Here is a 19,495-nt window from a genome sequence, read left to right as displayed (position 1 = left end):
TTCCCGAGAGAGAGAGAGAGAGAGAGAGAGAGAGAGAGAGAGAGAGAGAGAGAGAGAGAGAGAGAGAGAGAGAGAGAGCGAGCGTAGATGTTTGTATATAAACATGCATATTATATACTGTTGGTGAACATGTAAACCATATTTATTACACAAATATTGATATCTAAGTATACATTAAAGCAGAGTTGAATACATTTAAAAAAAAAATGTTGACAGATGAAGGAGATCATATTTCCCTGATCCATGCAATTTCCAACTTACTAGAACCCCTAAGGGAATACTTTCCCCATCACCAAGGAAAGAGACTCCCGCTGTGCATGGTGAAGATACAGAAAATGTACTCTCATATGTGCTGGAATTTCAACCCTTAACAAATAAAGGGAGGAGCCTTAACCTAAAATGGTATATCTGAAAATATTTTCTGAATTATTTATTTTCCTGTGCATAACAAACAAATAAAAGCCTGTAAACATCCTATCATATTTACATTTTATGTCTGAAAGCAGTTAGACAACCAAATGTAAAATGCTGCCATAATGTTTAGATAAGTGTTGGTCTACGCATGATGTGCGCCATACATTTTGTACCTAGATTTAGTGAAAGTAACTTCATCTCCTATGTAAACCAGAATACATCTTTTCATTTGTGTTCAGTTAAAAAGCTATATTACAATTCCAGAGTCAAACTGCCATTAAGTTATTGCATGTCCCACGTATAAACTCATCCTACGTGTACAAGTGGCAGTCTAGCTCTTTACAACCCCATTGTCAGTCATTGGCAAGTGTGCATCATTAACCACTAAGAAACCAGTGTTGCTTTGAAAAAATTCAATGAAGTCTGGTTACACTTTTCAACTTCATATGAACAGAAGTGGAATTGTTATAAACCAATGATCACTTCATTGGAACTTCAGTAGTAATTATTATTAACATCAAAGGTTGCATACTGGAGTATCTAAACCCATTGAATTGAATAATATATATATAGACAAGAAGTTTCCCATGATGATATTGTAAAAATGATATTAAAAATGATATTAAGCTGTCAGCTTGTTCATCATATGTTGCAATATAGTAGGTAGTATGTTTATTATGGAGACAAATATACAAAAAAATAACTATTAGGAATGAAAACAAAAATTGAATTGTAGGATGTCTCGCCCCATGGTTTGAAATGTTAACAGGAGACAAGAAGAACATGTGCTCCTGAAACCCATAGTAACTGCTTGATGGGCAAATAACAAATTGTATTTCTGAACCCTGAATGGAGCAGAGCCTTATACCTTATTAAATATCAATTAAAAACAAACTAATACAGCTTCACTGTTTCCTTCACCAGACACTTTTAAAATCTTTTTGCTGTACCTTCCAGTTAGATTTAGATCACAATGCACCTAATACATACCAAAATGTTACATTCTTATATGTCAAAGCATATGAACTATTTTGATATAAAATTGGAACCAATTTGAAATAACTTGGTACAGAACATAGCCTAAGTACTTGAATTAATCTGAGCATTTAAAAACGTCAAGCAGTAGTTCTGTTACAAAAAAAAAAATCTAAATGTATCATTGAGGCAACCTTGGGATATTTAATTTTAAGCATTTTGTGGTTTATTCTGTTTCAGATAACAACTAAATAATTATTGTATACATTAGCTAGCTTGTAAAGTATGTTGCCTCTTGTTTTATCAACATTTGGTAGGTATACCGCCCTGAATTTTTTTTTTTAAATGACTCCTGCAATTATTTTCTTCAGCAGTAGTGCCATCTATAACATCCTTTTGAACTTGAATGTTTCCAAATGGTTGACTTTGAAAGGAATGTTAAAGGAAGGAAAAATATTTAAAAAGGAAATAATATAGTATGGCACATCAACACTGTGATTGTTATAATGATACATCACGTAAACTATATCTAAAGCTTGTTTCAGTTTAGTTACTTTTACATAGGAACAACAATAAAACAAATACATGATTGCTTCTACTCAACACGTCATGGAGTGTGCAGTGAGTAATATGTTATTCTTGTATACTTGCGTTCCTCTGTGGATATTTTATCATTTTGTAACTTGTGTTATATACTGTTTAGGCTGTATATAGTGGGGGTAAAATAAATAAAAAAAAAAAAAAAAACATTATGCCCCATAAAAGTATGTAATAGTGATGCTTAAATATGTTGCATTTTAGGTCATGAATGTCTCCCTCAGCTCTGAAAAATAGGAGAAGAAACCGTATGTTTTTTATGGCCTTGTAAATATCTTTGAGGCATAAACTTACGGACTGGGGAATGCAAGTTTCCTAAATAAGCATCCCTGCTGTGTTCAATACGGAACCTGCATTAAGCTTCACTTACTTTTAGTTTTATTTTGTAAGAGGCACTGAAATGCATACAGGTTTGGGGCATTAAAACAGTGCTGAAGCAGTGCAAGACACATAGACTCCCTACAACATAGTACAATAGAATAAGTGTTGGAATAAATGTAATGTAATTATGGAAGATGTAATGTCCTTCTGTAACTGTTTTTTGTTACATGAAAATAAAGTTTGATCAATGCCTCAGATCATTTTAAAGGACTTCTTTTTTTTTAGTGATATTCTTTATCTTTATTGCATCCCAGAATTTAAAACTGCATTATCTTTGTGTGTATGCATTTATTGTACTTTTGTTAAGACACAATTATTTGTGACCATTAAAAAATAAATACGAAAAATAAAAATGCACATAAAAAATTGACTATTTTCTATAAAAATTCTCTTAGACCATTTAGTTTGTTAAAAAATAAAATAAATTTGTATCCCTCTTTGAGATAGTTCAAAGAAGGATTCATCAATGGCAAGCTTGATTAATCAAAATGGCTTCAAATAAACAGTTCTTATCAAAGCTTTTTTTTAAAGCAGTACTGATTTTTTTTTGTTGAGGGATGTACAAGAACATGGTAATTGAAACATGTTTTTAAATCCATTACATATTGTGTTATATTGAAATTATTATTATTATTATTATTATTATTATTATTATTATTATTATTATTATTATTAAATCCAAGATCCTCCACAACATTTGACATTAGAATCAGAAATATTTAAAATGTTTGTTTATTGATAGACAGGCAGGAAGGACATGAATAGTCAAGAGAGACAGCAGATGTTTAAGCTTGATGTATTTGTTTTTAAGTTTACACAAGGCTCACTACAGCACAGGATATATTTTCCTTTCCAGGTCCTCTCACTTCACTCTACTGGGACCTCTCCATTGGGTGGGGCTGCTACAGCAAAAGGCTCCCCTGTACCCAGTGTCCAGTCACTCACTGTTAGTTCTGGACTCACTCAGCAGCCAGCTGTGAGCCTGCCAGTTAAGAATCTGTTTGAATTTCATACTTCTCCTTATCTTCTATTCGTCGATTTCCAGAGAGATTTACCCCCCTCCCTCTCCCCATTCCCCATGTACAACTGCAATCAAAATTGTAAATATGCCTCTATTTCCAGGCTTAGTTTTGGATCCCAGCCTGGCAATGTGTGATGCATAAGGCTGGCATTGTAGTAAACTGCTTGTGGCATACAGATACTGCAAGACCTCCGTAACCCAACAGACGTTGGCTGTCTCCACAAATGCAATGTTCCCTTTCAAGTACGAAATGTAACCATTACCGAATGGGTATTTACCTCCTAAAGACCTGAATCCTGAAAATTGTAAACCAAAGCTGCTGTTGAGCCTGTAATTGTGGCCTTTCAATACTGACCTGTTGCATACTGTAAGTGTTGACCCAGTCTGTGGAAGGGGTCTTATTGAGGTAATTAACATATTTCCATTGTTTCCTCCTTAATGTGTAACACAATGTATTTTACCCAGGTTTTCTCCCCAATTTAGTGCGTCCAATTATTATCTGTATCCTCGGCTCACCGCTCGCAACCCCCCTGCCGACTCGGGGAACGGAGGCTGGAGCACATGTCCTCTGAAACATGATCCTGCCAATCTGTCATTTTTGGCACTGTGGATCCACAGCGAGACCACCAGACCTATAGTGCCGGAGGACAGCACAGATCTGGAGGCTCCACTGCAGAACCACAGGCGCCCTATTGGCCACAAGGGTATCTGATGCTTGGTGAGCTGTGGATTCCCCTGCCGACCTAAGCCCTCCCTACCCGGGCAGCGCTCGGCCAATTGTGCGTCACCCCCTAGGAACTCCCTGTCATGGTTGGCTGTGACATAGCCTCGACTCAAACCTGAGATCCCCAGGCTATAGGGCACATCCTGCACTCCACGTGGGAGCGCCTTTACTGGATGCGCTCTCGGGAGCCCCCAATTAGTTAAAAAATAAACCATTTATGCACAGTATATGTTTATTTTTTTAACCTCTGTGCTTCCTAGCTATAGGCCCAGACATGCAAATAGAATAAAACTAAACTGACTTCAGGGGTAAATCTTGATGAGGTCACAACAAAAAAATGTTTGAGTCATATGCCTAGACTAGACTACGGGAATACTAAACCAAAAACAATGAGATGACCCACAATGCTACACATACAGTAACATTTATTTTGCAAAGCATGTGGTAAATTGACAGTTGTGTATGTTGTGAATACATGTTGCTCTTTTATTTTTTACTGTCCCCTTAGCTACAATAGTATACAGCATGTGTGCAAGCATTCCTGCGGAGTAAATGTTGAGTTTTGATGATTTGTCTCCATGGTATTCAAGGTCAGATATTCAGTTTTTAGCTTTAATTTCCTTGTTCCTTGTTGATAGATATTGCTAAAAACACCTTCTAGTACCCAACGCCTGTTAATCCAGTTTCCTTCAGTGAATTTATTTCTACTGCTGATGTAAAATAAATAATACATATAATATATATAATAGTGAGAGTGTATGAAGTCCCAGGTCTATTTTAATTCCTTGATGTCAGTTTCATAATTGAGGAATAATGCATGATATTGTATTCTACCACTGCTAGTTCTGGAAGTGTACCAGAGGTTGATGTCCTTAATTAAGAAAACAATGTGTAACAGCTGACTGCATTACAGAATGGAACTACCCAAGACACATTCAAAACATTAAACATGGCTGTATGTGACTATTAAAAATATGCTAATATTTTTTCAATAATGTTTGGCAATAATCAAAAACTCTTGTCTCTTGTTAGCTTGCCATGAACAGTATAATAAGAACATCTTAGAATATCACATTTTGTTTTTAGTGTCTGTTAGCCTTTCTTTTAAAGCATACTGCCAATATTATCTTTTATTAAATAACAAGTGGACTCTTTTTGCCATTTGTTTTCATTAGGCTTCCAAGTCAGTATCTCCTGTGTCTGTGATTGACCAATTGAGTTTGAGTCAAACTCAACAGCAGTCAACTGACATTGTTATTAAAAACCTGGCCTTAAAAAGGAAACGCATCTAGTGAACTTGGAGACAAGCGTCTCCCTTGCTAGTATAACATTCTTCACTCGGTCTTGAATTTGATCCACTCAGAATCATTTTACTTTCTCACACACTATGTAGACTGTAGTCACTGAGTAATATACACCCGAATAACTGTCCCTCTTACATTTATAGGGATTCCAAGGGGTTACATCCTGCTGCTATACATTATTTTCCCTTATGGGCTAAATCAAACTTTTTACAAACTTAAATTTAGAGAAGAAAATAGGAAAATAACAATTTTAGTGTTACAAGACTAGTAACAAACAACGGTGTGTTGTTTGCTAGCTGAGAAGTTTAGTAACATTAGCCTTTTTCATTTTTCTTTGAAGAACGTGGTTGTGGCAGAGCAAAGCTCTGCCCTTTTTAAATTGGCAGGGATGGGGTTAATTTCCCCTACCTGCCTAGGTTTATTATGTTCAGGTGGCTGGGGTTGATTAGTTGATTAGGTTAATTAACGATCAGTCAGCGCCCAGCCACCTGACATTAAAGGAGGCCTCTGCTGCTCATTGAGGAGGAGGGAGCTGAGGAAGCAGGTTGGTGTTTGTGGTTGTTTGTGATTTTTGCATTTTGCTAAATCCAGTGAAGGCATTGCCCAGCCTGGAAACCTTATTTCTATAAGTTTTGTTGTCTATCTTTTTGTGTTTAAAGATTTTTATTTTGCCCTTGTGCATGTTTATTTTGTGTTATTTATAATAAAATTAGTATTTTTTTTGAACTGCAGTCTGTCTGTGGGCCTCTTTCCACTCGCCAGCCTGCCACATTTGGTGTCAGAAGTGGGATATAGTGCCTCCAGGAGGCTCGGAGCAGTACTGCAGCGTTTTTGGGTTTCTTAGGACAATTTATTTTTTGATAAATAAATTGGGAAAAAAAAAAAAACATGGGAAAGAAAAGCAGACAGCGACAAAGGCAGAAGGAAATGCAGCAGCTGAAGAAATATAAGCTACTGCAGCCACCGCTGGAGGACCCGGCCAGCCTCTTTCCCTGGTGTTCCTGATGCGGGAAGGAGGACCATTGTTGGCGGTCCTGCCCAGACGTATGACCGGCAAACTGGTGTGGCCGGTGTGAGGAGGACGGCCACAACTGGGCAGGATGCCCCTACAACCAGGCCCAGGAAGAGGTGCAGTGTTCATCCCGGGCATCAGGGGCCACCCCACTACCTCCAGCACCACCACCATCCCAGGAGATCTGGGACTGGTTGATGCACCCTGAGGCAGACCTCATCCACGATCTCCCCATAGTTATCAACACGCTGTGGCGTCGAGATGGGGAGAGGTGGGAACAGTGGGAGGAACAACACCACCCTGCGTCCTTCCCAGAGGTTGCCCTCATGGTGGTTAATTACCTGGCGGTAGACATGGGAGATGCCCCAGTCACTCCACTAAAGAGGGTGGAGATGCCTTCCCGAGAGCCAGAGAGGGGTGAGCCACCTTCCCGAGAGCCAGAGAGGAGTGTGCCATCGTCCCGAGAGCCAGAGCGGGAGGAGGAGCCACCGTCCCGAGAGCCAGAGAGGGAGGAGGAGCCGCCGTCCCGAGAGCCGGAGAGGGAGGAGGAGGAGCCGCCGTCCCGAGAGCCGGAGAGGGAGGAGGAGGAGCCGCCGTCCCGAGAGCCGGAGAGGGAGGAGGAGGAGCCGCCGTCCCGAGAGCCGGAGAGGGAGGAGGAGGAGCCGCCGTCCCGAGAGCCGGAGAGGGAGGAGGAGGAGCTGCCGTCCCGAGAGCCGGAGAGGGAGGAGGAGGAGCCGCTTTTTCTAGGGTTGCCGAGGGTCCGAGAGGGAGCCGGGCCGCCTCCGCCACCAGAGGGAGCCGGGCCGCCGTCGCCGCCTCCGCCACCAGAGGGAGCCGGGCTGTCGTCGCCGTATTACCTTGGAGATCCAGGGCCCCCTCAACCAAAGAAGGCTTGGGGGCTCTGACATCAACCCTGCCCACCACCACCCAGCAAAACAGCCCACCCAAGGGATATAATTGGACTTGAGGGGGGAAGGGGGGAGTTGGCCGATTGCGGCCGGTGTACGTTGTACATGGGTGGAGATGTGTGGCAAAGCAAAGCTCTGACCTTTTTAAATTGGCAGGGATGGGGTTAATTTCCCCTACCTGCCTGGGTTTATTATGTTCAGGTGGCTGGGGTTGATTAGTTGATTAGGTTAATTTACGATCAATCAGCACCCAGCCACCTGACATAAAAGGAGGCCTCTGCTTCTCATTGAGGAGGAGGGAGCTGAGGAAGCAGGTTGGTGTTTGTGGTTGGTTGTGATTTTTTTGAATTTTGCTAAATCCAGTGAAGGCATTGCCCAGCCTGGAAACCTTATTTTTGTAAGTTTTGTTGTCTGTCTTTTTGTGTTTAAAGATTTTTATTTTGCCCTTGTGCATGTTTATTTTGTGTTATTTATAATAAAATTAGTATTTTTTTTGAACTGCAGTCTGGGCCTCTTTCCACTCGCCAGCCTGCCACAGTGGTAAATTGTACGTTGGTGTAAGAACTTTGATAAATATTGCCCAATGTGTCATTAAGCATAATAAGCAGTAACAATCACATTCTTCAGTACACACATACGCCTGCATTTAAAGGCCATCGTTGCTTATTCTCCAAGCACTTTCCATACTTACAGATAGTTATACCACAAAGTGCTAAATATGCTTAAACATAGATGTTTTCCATATGGCCTACCGCAAGCAAGTCCCAGTCACACAAACAGACAACATGATAAGAAAGGCTTTCTTCATGTTTTAAAGAATGTCTGTGATGTCGCCCTTTGATCTTTTGATGAATTCATCTATGAATCTTCTAACTAAATGTGGCTTTGAAGAGAAGGGGAGTGCGAGGCAGATATATTGTCGACTAACGAATCCATAGAAAACCATTGATTCGTCAATGAGACCAGTCAGAACAATTCAACAGAAACGCAAGTAGCATTTTATTACGCAACAATCATTTCAACAATTAGTTACAGTATTACTACACATTTCAAACATAACACTCAGAAAAGTGCCTGTGGTTTCAGTTTAGCATTTCATACTGTTTGCTAAACGTAATAGCATTATACATTAACATAATGAAAAAAAGTATTTTATAATTACAAATTGCAACAAAGTTTCTTTATTTACAGCAGGGGTCTTCAGCCCTGGTCTCAGAGAGCTACAGGGTCTTCTGGCTTTCATTTTAACCAAGTGCTCAGTTACTTCATTGAACCAATTAATCAAGATTAACATGTGTTTCAGATCTTTAGCCATTGATGATGTAAAGACACCTATAAAACCTGCAGGAATTGGGCTCTCCAGGACCAAGGTTGGAGACCCCTAATTTACAGTTAACTTTGACTTTTAACAGTTTTTAACACTGTCTTTGGTGAATAAAGCTTTCACAATTACAAAGGATGGGTTTAAACAGTGCCTGTGTGTTTATTTGTTCCATGGTGTCCCTTGTTCAGTGGGGACATGGCTTCTTTTAAAAAAACAATACAAAACAAAAATAAATAATAGCTCCAGTTTTGGTGCGCTAACTAAACTAACTTTCAGTCAGACCACTAATTCAGTTTACTGACTTTAAATCTATTATTCACTAAGCACAAATTTAATATGCTTTGTTTTAACATACACCCAACATGCAGGTCTATACACAGGTCCTTACCTTTATACAGTTAACTACTGTCTTTGAAACCTGTCCCTGTTAAATTGCAAACAGGTGTATAAGCTTAACTGATTGCTAGTCAATCAATGTTCTGTGACATTCTGGGAAATGTAGTTTTTAATTCCTCATTTAAACAGCAAGAACTAAATTTATTTTTTCCACCCACAATTTTTTTAATGCCTACCTTACGTTCAGGGTAAAGACTGCGTACTATTTGGGAGCCTATGTATCTCCCTTCTACAAATTTACCCCATATACTACCATGAAATTTATTTCCACTTAAACACCCCCCTTTTATTTTTTATTTCACATTTCTACTGGACAGGTTCTGGAACAGCAGCACTTTCATCACCACTTAATACAGCTCCATCAATGACATCAATAACATAATAATAATTTCTCTAATGACAATATTCCCACATTGTGAGAGACAAACGTTTTAACTGTTTGAACTAAGCATAACAAATCAGCAAAACCCAAATCCAATTACCAAAGTAACCAATCAACTGAATCTCGTTCTCAATTAGGAAGAAATGTTTTAAGTGGCATAAACAACTCAAAGTGTTGAATCGGCAAAAACAAGCAGTGAATTAATTTTACAGATTCAACGCTCATCGCTGTTTATCCCTTACTTATATCCTCCTATAGCAGAAACATAATATGTCAAGTTCTCTTTCGGTAAGAATTTTTAGAAATACCTAACTCATCCAGCCAGAGCTAACATGCATAGACAACTTTTGTTAAATAATATTTTCTGTTGTCGTGTGTGCCTTGCCTCGTATAACACAGAGACAGGTCCCAGAAGTATAAATAAAACATTGCTTCTTTATTTCAGTGATAACCCAAGAAATCAAAACAGAATTAATTTACTTTTAATCCTGCAGTATACTTAACAATAAGAATGATGTCAACATAAAATGCGGTAAACACAAATTATGACATTCCAAGCCAGCTGATTCATATGTGTTTGCCTATTGATAACCACACTAGGGCAGGGAGCCTGTTTCTTTCTACAGTACCAGCCAGTGGGTAAAAGTTTGAAAATGGAAATCAGCATATTAATTAGCAAGGATGAATTGTGTATGGCTTTTCTGGGCTCATAAAGATCATTGCACTATTTCTGACATTCCATTTACCTTTGTAACACTGGCCATCTTTTTTGCAAATATGGTACCAATTACAGAACAAAGGAGAAAACATGTTTAAAGAACCAGAGTACAACATTATTGGACTACTAAACTGTTTAAACTTTCCAAGGTGTTACATATTTCCATTAGTTTATTAGCAACACTGAGCAGCAAGGAAGGTACCAACTGAGCTTTGCCTCATAGTTTCAACAAGTTATTGTTAGCGTAGTTATTCTGATTAGATCAATAATCCAGGAATTAAGGGGATATGGACTTCTTAATGAAGTTTACCTTTATAATAATGGACCTTTGTCTGTATGATACTGCAACAACAATGTATAGGAAATATACTGAGAGAACAAAGCCGAATATCACAGTGCTATTGATTGACACAAAGAAGCAAACACATCAAGTTTTAAGGTTAACCCTCTTTGTGCCAGCTGTGTTCACTGGACTCAGTTTCCAAATATTGCATATCAGTCACTTTACTACTAATTTCTTGAATCATAATTCTACAACTTGTATCCTACTATTTGGCACTGTCATAGTGTGGAATTAAAAGCAGCTGAGGTCTCAATCCTGATTTATTTCAGTGCTGACACAACCTTATTAGCAGAGCTGGCTGCAGAGGGTTGGAAAGCAATGTTATTTTGCATGGGTCGTATTGTTGCTTGATGCCTAACAGACAACAAAAAACATCACATCAGCAATATGGACCCATTTCTACCAATTTCAAGTATTTTTTTTTTAAATTTAATTATAGGTAATTAAATAAATAATATTTCAAGACCAGCTGCCTTTCATGAATTTCCTATCCATTTCTTAAAAGTTAAGTGTCTGCAGACAGTTGAACCATTCATGACCTTGGAAGAAAACGAAATATCTTCCAGTCTATCAGCCCACAATATGTATGAATCGTCTTAATCTACACTGAACAAAAACATAAACGCAACATGTAAAGTGTTGGTCCAATGTTTCATGAGCTGAAATAAAAGATCCCAGAAATGTTCCATACGCACAAAAAACTTATTTCTCTCAAATTTTGTGCACAAATTTGTTTACATCCCTGTTAGTGAGCATTTCTCCTTTGCCAAGATAATCCATCCACCTCACAGGTGTGGCATATAAAGAAGCTGATTAAACAGCATGATCATTACACATATGCACCTTGTGCTGGAGGCAATTAAAGGCCACTCTAAAATGTGAAGCTTTGTCACACAACACAATACCACAGATGTCTCAAGTTTTGAGGGAGCATGCAATTGGCATGCTGACTGCAGGAATGTCCACCAGAGCTGTTGCCAGAGAACTGAATGTTCATTTCTCTACCATAAGCCCTCTCTAATGTCGTTTTAGAGAATTTGGCAGTACATCCAACCGGCCTCACAATCGCAGACCACGCGTAACCACGCCAGCCCAGGACCTCCACATCCGGCTTCTTCACCTGTGGGATCGTCTGAGACCAGCCCCCCGGACAGCTGATGAAACTGAGGGTTTGTACAACCGAAGAATTTCTGCACAAAGTGTCAGAAACCATCTCAGGGAAGCTCGTTGTCCTCACCAGGGTTTTGACCTGACTGCAGTTCGTCGTCGTAACCGACTTCAGTGGGCAAATGCTCACCTTCGATGGCCACTGGCACGCTGGAGAAGTGTGCTCTTCACGGATGAATCCCGGTTTCAACTGTACTGGGCAGATGGCAGGCAGCGTGTATGGCGTCGTGTGGGCGAGCGGTTTGCTGATGTCTACGTTGTGAACAGAGTGCCCCATGGTGGCGGTGGGGTTATGGTATTGGCAGGCACAAGCTACAGACAACGAACACAATTGCATTTTATCGATGGCAATTTGAATGCACAGAGATACCGTGACGAGATCCTAAGGCCCATTGTCGTGCCATTCATCCGCCGCCATCACCTCATGTTTCAGTATGATAATGCACAGCCCCATGTCACAAGGATCTGTACACAATTCCTGGAAACTGAAAATATCCCAGTTCTTCCATGGCCTGCATACTCACCAGACATGTCACCCATTGAGCATGTTTGGGATGCGTACAACAGCGTGTTCCAGTTCCCGCCAATATCCAGCAACTTCGCACAGCCATTGAAAAGGAGTGGGACAACATTCCACAGGCCACAATCAACAGCCTGATCAACTCTATGCGAAGGAGATGTGTCGCGCTGCATGAGGCAAATGGTGGTCACACCGGATACTAACTGGTTTTCTGATCCACGCCTCTACCTTTTTTTTTTTTTTTAAGGTATCTGTGACCAACAGATGCATATCTGTATTCCCAGTCATGTGAAATCCATATATTAGGGCCAATTGAATGATTTCCTTATAGGAACTGTAACTCAGTAAAATCTTTGAAATTGTTGCATGTTGCGTTTATATTTTTGTTCAGTGTAAAACACAGCAGGAAAGTTAGTTATATAGCCCGAAGCAGAATCAGAAAGTATGTATTTACTTGGATGTCTGGTGCTCAAAACAAATATTTGTTTTACCATTTTAAAAGTCACGAGTACTGTTTTTTTTTTTTTTTTGGTAGCAGTGAAATTATTTCCAATCATAGCATTGGTATTCCAGTGTCAATGCATTTCTGAGTTTCCAGCCAATAGTCAAACTTCGTAATCTACAAATTACAATTCCTCTTAATTCGGTTAGGGGTTATCTCTATTTATATACACTTGTACAAAAATGTACATCACTCGTTATCATCTTTTCCTCCCTCCCGATTTCAAAATAACTCGTAACAAAAGGATGGTTATTCTAAAATGGTAGGATATTATTGTCTCATTATATATTTGATGTATTCTCATATATTTTCACGTAAACACGTGTAAAAGGTTTTGTGAAACACCTCCTTAAAATTTGTAAATCACTGCAGTATTAACTACCTCAAAATACAAATTGCAGTTGAATGTTAAACTCCCTACTTTTACAAAGGTACAGCAGTACTAGTAACTACTGAAATGTTGCAACAAACTGTAAAACACAGTGCTTCTTTAAAACATAGAAAGTGAATAAGATAATGCTAGAGTACAAACACAGAACTCGTAATTCATCAATGTTGGATATCACACCCTACATTATTGAACTTCAACAATGGTACTACCATTCATTTGCGGCTCTTACACCAAGATTTTGGACTGTTTAGGAACATTGTCAAACATAGTCTATTTGTGATTGGTCTCGTTTTATGTCACAACAAAAAAACGCAACTGAGTTAATAATAATAATAATAATAATAATAATAATAATAATAATAATAATAATAATAATAATAATCACAGAACAGTGGAAGTTAAGCCAGAAAACCATCCTGTCTTTCTGAACCATCTGTGCCAGCATTGCTCCCAGCTAGCCTGTGCTCGCCAGCAGCAGCGACAGCGGAGAGACCATCTGTACCAGTCCCACAAGCACATATGTAGAATGAATTATTTAAGATTTAAAACACTTTGAAAAGTAAATGTTTGTTATCAGACTAGCACGGCATATCAGTCTGCGGCATACGGGTAAAATTGTTTGGTGTCAAAACATATTGGTTATATATATATATATATATATATATATATATATATATATATATATATATATATATATATATTTGTAATGTGGACTAGTTGGCCGCATTGCGAGGTGGCTGCGCTTTTTGCGTCTATTCTAAATAAATAAATACCGTACATATGCTTTTTCTATCGATAAACATCCAGCGATGGTTCTTTATTAAATATATAGACATATAGAAACAAATTATAACAAATCTAACTGGTTATGTAAAATCTGTACAAGACGTTGCTCTGCCAAGACTTACATACGCATCATAAACTATAGCACAGAAAGCGTAGCATTTCACTTATACATTCAGTGACCACAGAAGATGGCTCTTCATTACGCACTTTGAGTATTGTTGTACCTTTTGCGGTACTTATTGTGGTAAATAAAACAACATTTGTGAAAGTGTGTGAATATTGAAAGGAGTTCAATTTCTGTTGAGGACCCTGAACATTACCTTATATTATCAATATTATAAAATATAGATGGTCCCTAGAAAATGACATCTGTTTCAAGGTTCCTCCCTCCTTTCCATATGAAGGAGAGACAGTGGGGCGCCTGGAAACAGGTCTGAGCAGAGCTGAGGGATTGACACAAATGGTCAGACTGAGAGAGTTGCAGGATGTTGGATTTCGTGTGGCGTGTTTAAAATCTGATTTCTGCTAGAAATTTCTTGGAGAGGAGGATACGAGAACAGAGAGAGCCAGCGAATGGCCAGGAGTTGATGTTGGGAAAGTTTAACTCAGACAGCGAACGGAACGGGAGAGAAAAAGAGTCAAAGAAAGAAGTCGGAGAAGTAGTTTTAAAAAAATAAACGGCAAAAAGTATGGCTGAGCATAATCGCTTTCATAAACTTAGTCGGATGCTATTGCCGACATTATCTTTACTGATTTTAGGACTTTGTGGGTCTCGTGGGCAGTACGGGGACCGCGGACTTTCTGTCCCAGAGCATGGATTTTGTCAGCCTATTTCTATACCACTTTGCACGGATATCGCCTACAACCAGACCATCATGCCTAATTTGCTGGGGCATACGAACCAGGAAGATGCCGGGCTAGAAGTTCACCAGTTTTACCCGCTCGTAAAAGTTCAGTGTTCCCCAGATCTGAAGTTTTTCCTGTGCTCTATGTATGCACCGGTTTGTACCGTGCTAGAGCAAGCTCTCCCACCGTGCAGATCCCTTTGCGAGAGAGCGAGACAGGGCTGCGAGGCACTGATGAACAAATTCGGCTTCCAGTGGCCTGATAGCTTGGCATGTGAGTCTTTTCCCGTTCACGGAGCTGGCGAGTTGTGCGTGGGACAGAACAAGTCCGATAAAGGCAGCCCCACACACAAACCTAACGAATCTGTACCAGATGAAATCATAACCGATAAGTATCCCAGGGACCACTTCACATGCCCACAGTTTTTGAAAGTCCCCACGTATTTGAACTACCACTTTATGAGGGAGAAAGACTGTGGCGCTCCCTGCGAGCCTTTAATATCCAACGGAATGATGTACTTCAGTCAGGAAGAGCTAAAGTTTTCCAGGATTTGGATAGGGATTTGGTCTGTTTTGTGTTGTGCTTCCACTTTATTTACTGTCCTCACCTACTTGGTTGACATGAAGAGGTTCAGTTACCCCGAGCGCCCCATCATTTTCCTGTCTGGCTGTTACACCATGGTGGCTATAGCCTACATTGCTGGATTTCTGCTGGGGGATAAAGTGGTTTGTAATGACAAGTTTAACGATGACGCTTACAGAACAGTGGCCCAGGGCACCAAGAAAGAAGGCTGTACCATCTTGTTTATGATGCTGTATTTTTTCAGCATGGCAAGCTCTATCTGGTGGGTCATCCTAGCCTTGACTTGGTTCTTGGCAGCAGGGATGAAGTGGGGGCATGAAGCTATTGAAGCCAACTCGCAGTATTTTCACTTAGCGGCATGGGCTGTGCCAGCTATCAAGACCATAACTATTTTGGCAGTGGGGCAGGTGGATGGAGACGTCCTCAGCGGGGTTTGTTTTGTGGGGATCAATAATGTGGATGCCCTGCGAGGATTTGTCCTGGCACCCCTCTTTGTCTACCTTTTTATTGGCACCTCGTTTCTGCTAGCAGGCTTTGTTTCATTGTTTCGGATCCGAACAATAATGAAGCACGATGGCACGAAGACTGAGAAGTTGGAGAAGCTCATGGTTCGGATAGGCATTTTTAGCGTCCTCTACACTGTCCCTGCTACTATCGTCATTGCTTGCTATTTTTACGAACAAGCCTTTCGGGAACAGTGGGAGAAAAGTTGGCTTAGCCAGACCTGTAAGACCTATGCGATCCATTGCCCTCCCAACAACTATCCACACATGACTCCAGACTTCACAGTCTTCATGATTAAGTATCTCATGACCTTGATTGTGGGGATCACCTCAGGGTTTTGGATTTGGTCAGGTAAAACACTAAATTCTTGGAGGAAATTTTACACAAGACTGGCAAATAGTAACCAAGGGGAAACAACAGTGTGAAATCATTTTGCTGTTAAGTCCCTTTTTTGTTTTTTTGTAAACAAAGTGAAGAATATATTTCTTTTTTTTTTTTTTTTTTTTTTTTTTTTTGGACTGAGTCGTTTTATACTGAATGTTGTAAATAACATCTGTAAGATTTTTGTAAGTATATATTTGTATTTAAAAAACGAACAACATGGAAAACAAACAAACAAAAAAAAAAATGAAACGGAATACTTTCAACAATTAACCGATCAAGTCATATAGTCGGTCCAACTGGAGCTGATGCACACGAACAAAAGTGGGGCATACGTCAAACTTCAAAGTAGATAATTGTGCCTACCAGCGTGACTGTCTTACAGTTCAAAAACTGGATAAATGTGGACCCGGAAGAACCTATTATTATTATTATTATTATTATTATTATTATTATTATTATTATTATTATTTATTATTAATCTTGCAAAAGACTAGTTCTTACTTTGGGTCCTAATGCCTTCTGATGTAAAATGCTGAAGCATGTTTTAAGTAATTTAAAATACGTGAAAGAGTGCTTGGAACACCGGTCAGTATGTATTTAAATGTGCATTTTAAAAAACCATTCAAAGGAGAGAGACCTTATACTTCAGTATAATTTTGAGATGGGTATAATCAACTACACGCTGCTCAGTTTATTCCTTATCACAAAGCATACTGCAACAACATTGGAGTATCATGCTAAGGTTCAATTTTTTTTATCAAATGTAAGACAAAGTAAAAAAAAAATATTTTTAGAAAGGAAGCAATGGCACTGAACAGTAATCTGTTCCTTCAACAAAGTTGTTTCTTTTGCTAGTTTTGTACAATTAACATTGTTTTATTCTCTCGAATGCCCATGGTTTTCCACTAGTTCAGAACAGATCCTTGAACCATTAAACCATTAAATTTGTTTAAATAAAAATGTAGTATATTTTGACAGATCCATCCTTCAAAAAAAAAAAAGAACACAACCCACAGTGCAATATGAAGACATGTTTAAACTGATACAATTTATATCTGTAGATCTGTTTTAATACAGTATTTTGGATTATGATATAAAGGGAAAAAAATAACAATAGTTCATAGAGGCACCAAGGGTAGCAGGATTCCAATATTTGACTATAATAACTTCATTTTTGCCTCTTATACAATATTAGTTGTATTTTTTTTCATGTAATATAAAATATTTATGCTTTTGAACAGAAAATTGAACACAATTGTGTTGAGTCATTTTATTAGCACAGTTCAGCTGCTTTTTTTATTTAAATGTTTTTGTTATTTGTATAAGGTGGTGGCTAATTGTCCAGCTGCACTTGTCATTAAGAGGCCACCAGAGCAGCTGAAATACTATGAGGTGGACAGATGGAAAATGGCTGTTTCAAAGGGTAAGGCTATAAAAAGCGCACTAGAAATGTAATGTATAGCACTCTTTTTTTGCATTTCTATTAGCTGACAGTTCCAAATTTGACTGTATTTTTTTTCCATCAATTTCAATGCAGTCATTTATTTTTAAGGAATGTTAAATATCCGTCTTCCAAAAGGAATAAAAAAAAAATCTAACATGCCTCCCAGCGCCATTTTTATATTAAACAGTGAATTCTTCTGACATAACTTTTTAAATTTCCCTTTCTAATTGGACCTGTGTGTTGTAGTGCTTGTTTGCACTATACAGACATAAGTAGCATTTACAGTGATTTCTACCAATGCTGTGCCTCCAGTTCCTGCAAAGAACACAGCAAAATGTGTAAATGTAAAGGCAAACCATGTTCCGGAGAAGGTGTTAGGACCGAAGGCAGTCTTTGTCAGCACCGCTTTCTCTCACCGTGCACAAGTACAAAGAATTTACCCACAGTAGCCAGACAATTTATTGCACAAGTACTGTTTTTTTTTTTTTTTTGGTATGTTTTTTTTAAATCTGTGTCTAGTTTTAAAACCAGGTCGTGTAAGCCAGATATTAAATATGCTTTTTTTTTATTTTGTAACAAAGAAAGTTGTTTTGTAGAAGACTCCTGCTGCCATTTCACAGAGATTAGTTTGCTGTAAAATGGTCTTCTGCATGGTTGCTTGAGTTTAATCTTTTATCATACAAACATACAAATGCCTGTAATAAATAAACCATATCGCTTCCATACATTTGATAAGCAAACATGTTATCTGATTTTTTTTTTTTTTTTTTTTTACATTTATTCTTGTTTCACTATCAAAGAATACTTTATAGAAGGTTTATATATTCCATATTTTTAATTTTCTCTAAAAATAAAAAAATACCCACTTTTTGTACAAAACTTAAACTGAGTCTGTAATTTATAGTTCTGTATTTGGGGGATTGAAGGCTATTGTTAATTAAGGCTGTCTATAAAAATGTCACCTAAAAGTAAAATTTAACGGCACTTTTCAGACTGCCTGGAGTTGAAATGAAACTGCTTTGCCAGCTGTACAGTAAGGCTGGATTGCTGAGCACACATGACAAACCAATGTCCACTTCCCAAGAGGGTTTCTCTGTCGTCATTCAGGAGTCTTAACACAATGGACAGAAAGCTTTGTCCCTACTATTTACTGTAGTAGTTGTGTGGCATTCAATTTTATTTTAAGAAATAAACAGCACACTTTCAGCACAATCTTGATTTGTGCAGATGTTATTTTTCTCTTGTTACTGCAAATGGGAACTTATTTTACTTTTCATGTGTATGTCAGCCAAAGATTAGATTTAATACAATTACCTAAATGTCAAGTGGGCTTTTAGGAAGCTGTCAGTGTTTTTCTGATAGACAGCATAATGGTTTAGAGTTACATTTATGAAAGTAGTGACTGGTACAAGCTCTGATTATGGTAGCTTGTAAAGTACACTATATTATATTATCTAACTCTGAAAAAAACCAGGGTTGGAGCTATCCTACACCATTCCATTGGATCTTAAACATGGGCCTATATCTTAAACATGTATCATCTGAGCTGCATCTTTTGTATTCTTAACCCTTAGTACAATAAACATGTCATTGTTTATATTTAATATTTTAATTCTGCTAATTATTATTTATCAAATTACGAACCAGTTAACAGAATCTGCTGTATATAGTGAACATACAGCTTTTGTAAGTTTACAAGCTGTCTCAAGTTCGAAGCAGGCAAACACCTAGTTGACAGATGAGCAGCCTATGTTGATTATTAAATGGTTAATTCCAGTGCACTGCATTTTATAATCGCTAAGACCATCACAGAAACTGATCCAGCAGCAATACCAAACAAGCCAAGACAGGCTTCCTATTCAGAGTAAAA

At 38.5% G+C, this 19,495-nt stretch overlaps 1 protein-coding gene across 1 annotated transcript; it reads left to right on the top strand.

Annotated features, from left to right (window-relative positions):
- The first annotated feature begins 14,287 nt into the window (after positions 1–14,287).
- Positions 14,288–17,779, top strand: LOC121313174 (frizzled-1-like). Its single transcript, XM_041245466.1, has one exon. It carries the CDS (start codon positions 14,555–14,557, stop codon positions 16,220–16,222), a length of 1,668 nt encoding a protein of 555 aa, XP_041101400.1. The 5' UTR covers positions 14,288–14,554; the 3' UTR covers positions 16,223–17,779.
- The last annotated feature ends 1,716 nt before the right edge of the window (positions 17,780–19,495 follow it).

This window comes from Polyodon spathula, chromosome 3 (assembly GCF_017654505.1).
Source record: "Polyodon spathula isolate WHYD16114869_AA chromosome 3, ASM1765450v1, whole genome shotgun sequence".
Taxonomy (NCBI): Eukaryota; Metazoa; Chordata; class Actinopteri; order Acipenseriformes; family Polyodontidae; genus Polyodon; species Polyodon spathula.
The sequence above is the reverse complement of the archived record's forward strand: the minus strand, read 5'-3'. Positions and strand labels throughout refer to the sequence as shown.

Bases quoted from the DNA above. Each gene is read 5' to 3' on its own strand.
- LOC121313174 (XM_041245466.1), top strand. From the start codon at position 14,555: ATGGCTGAGCATAATCGCTTTCATAAACTTAGTCGGATGCTATTGCCG.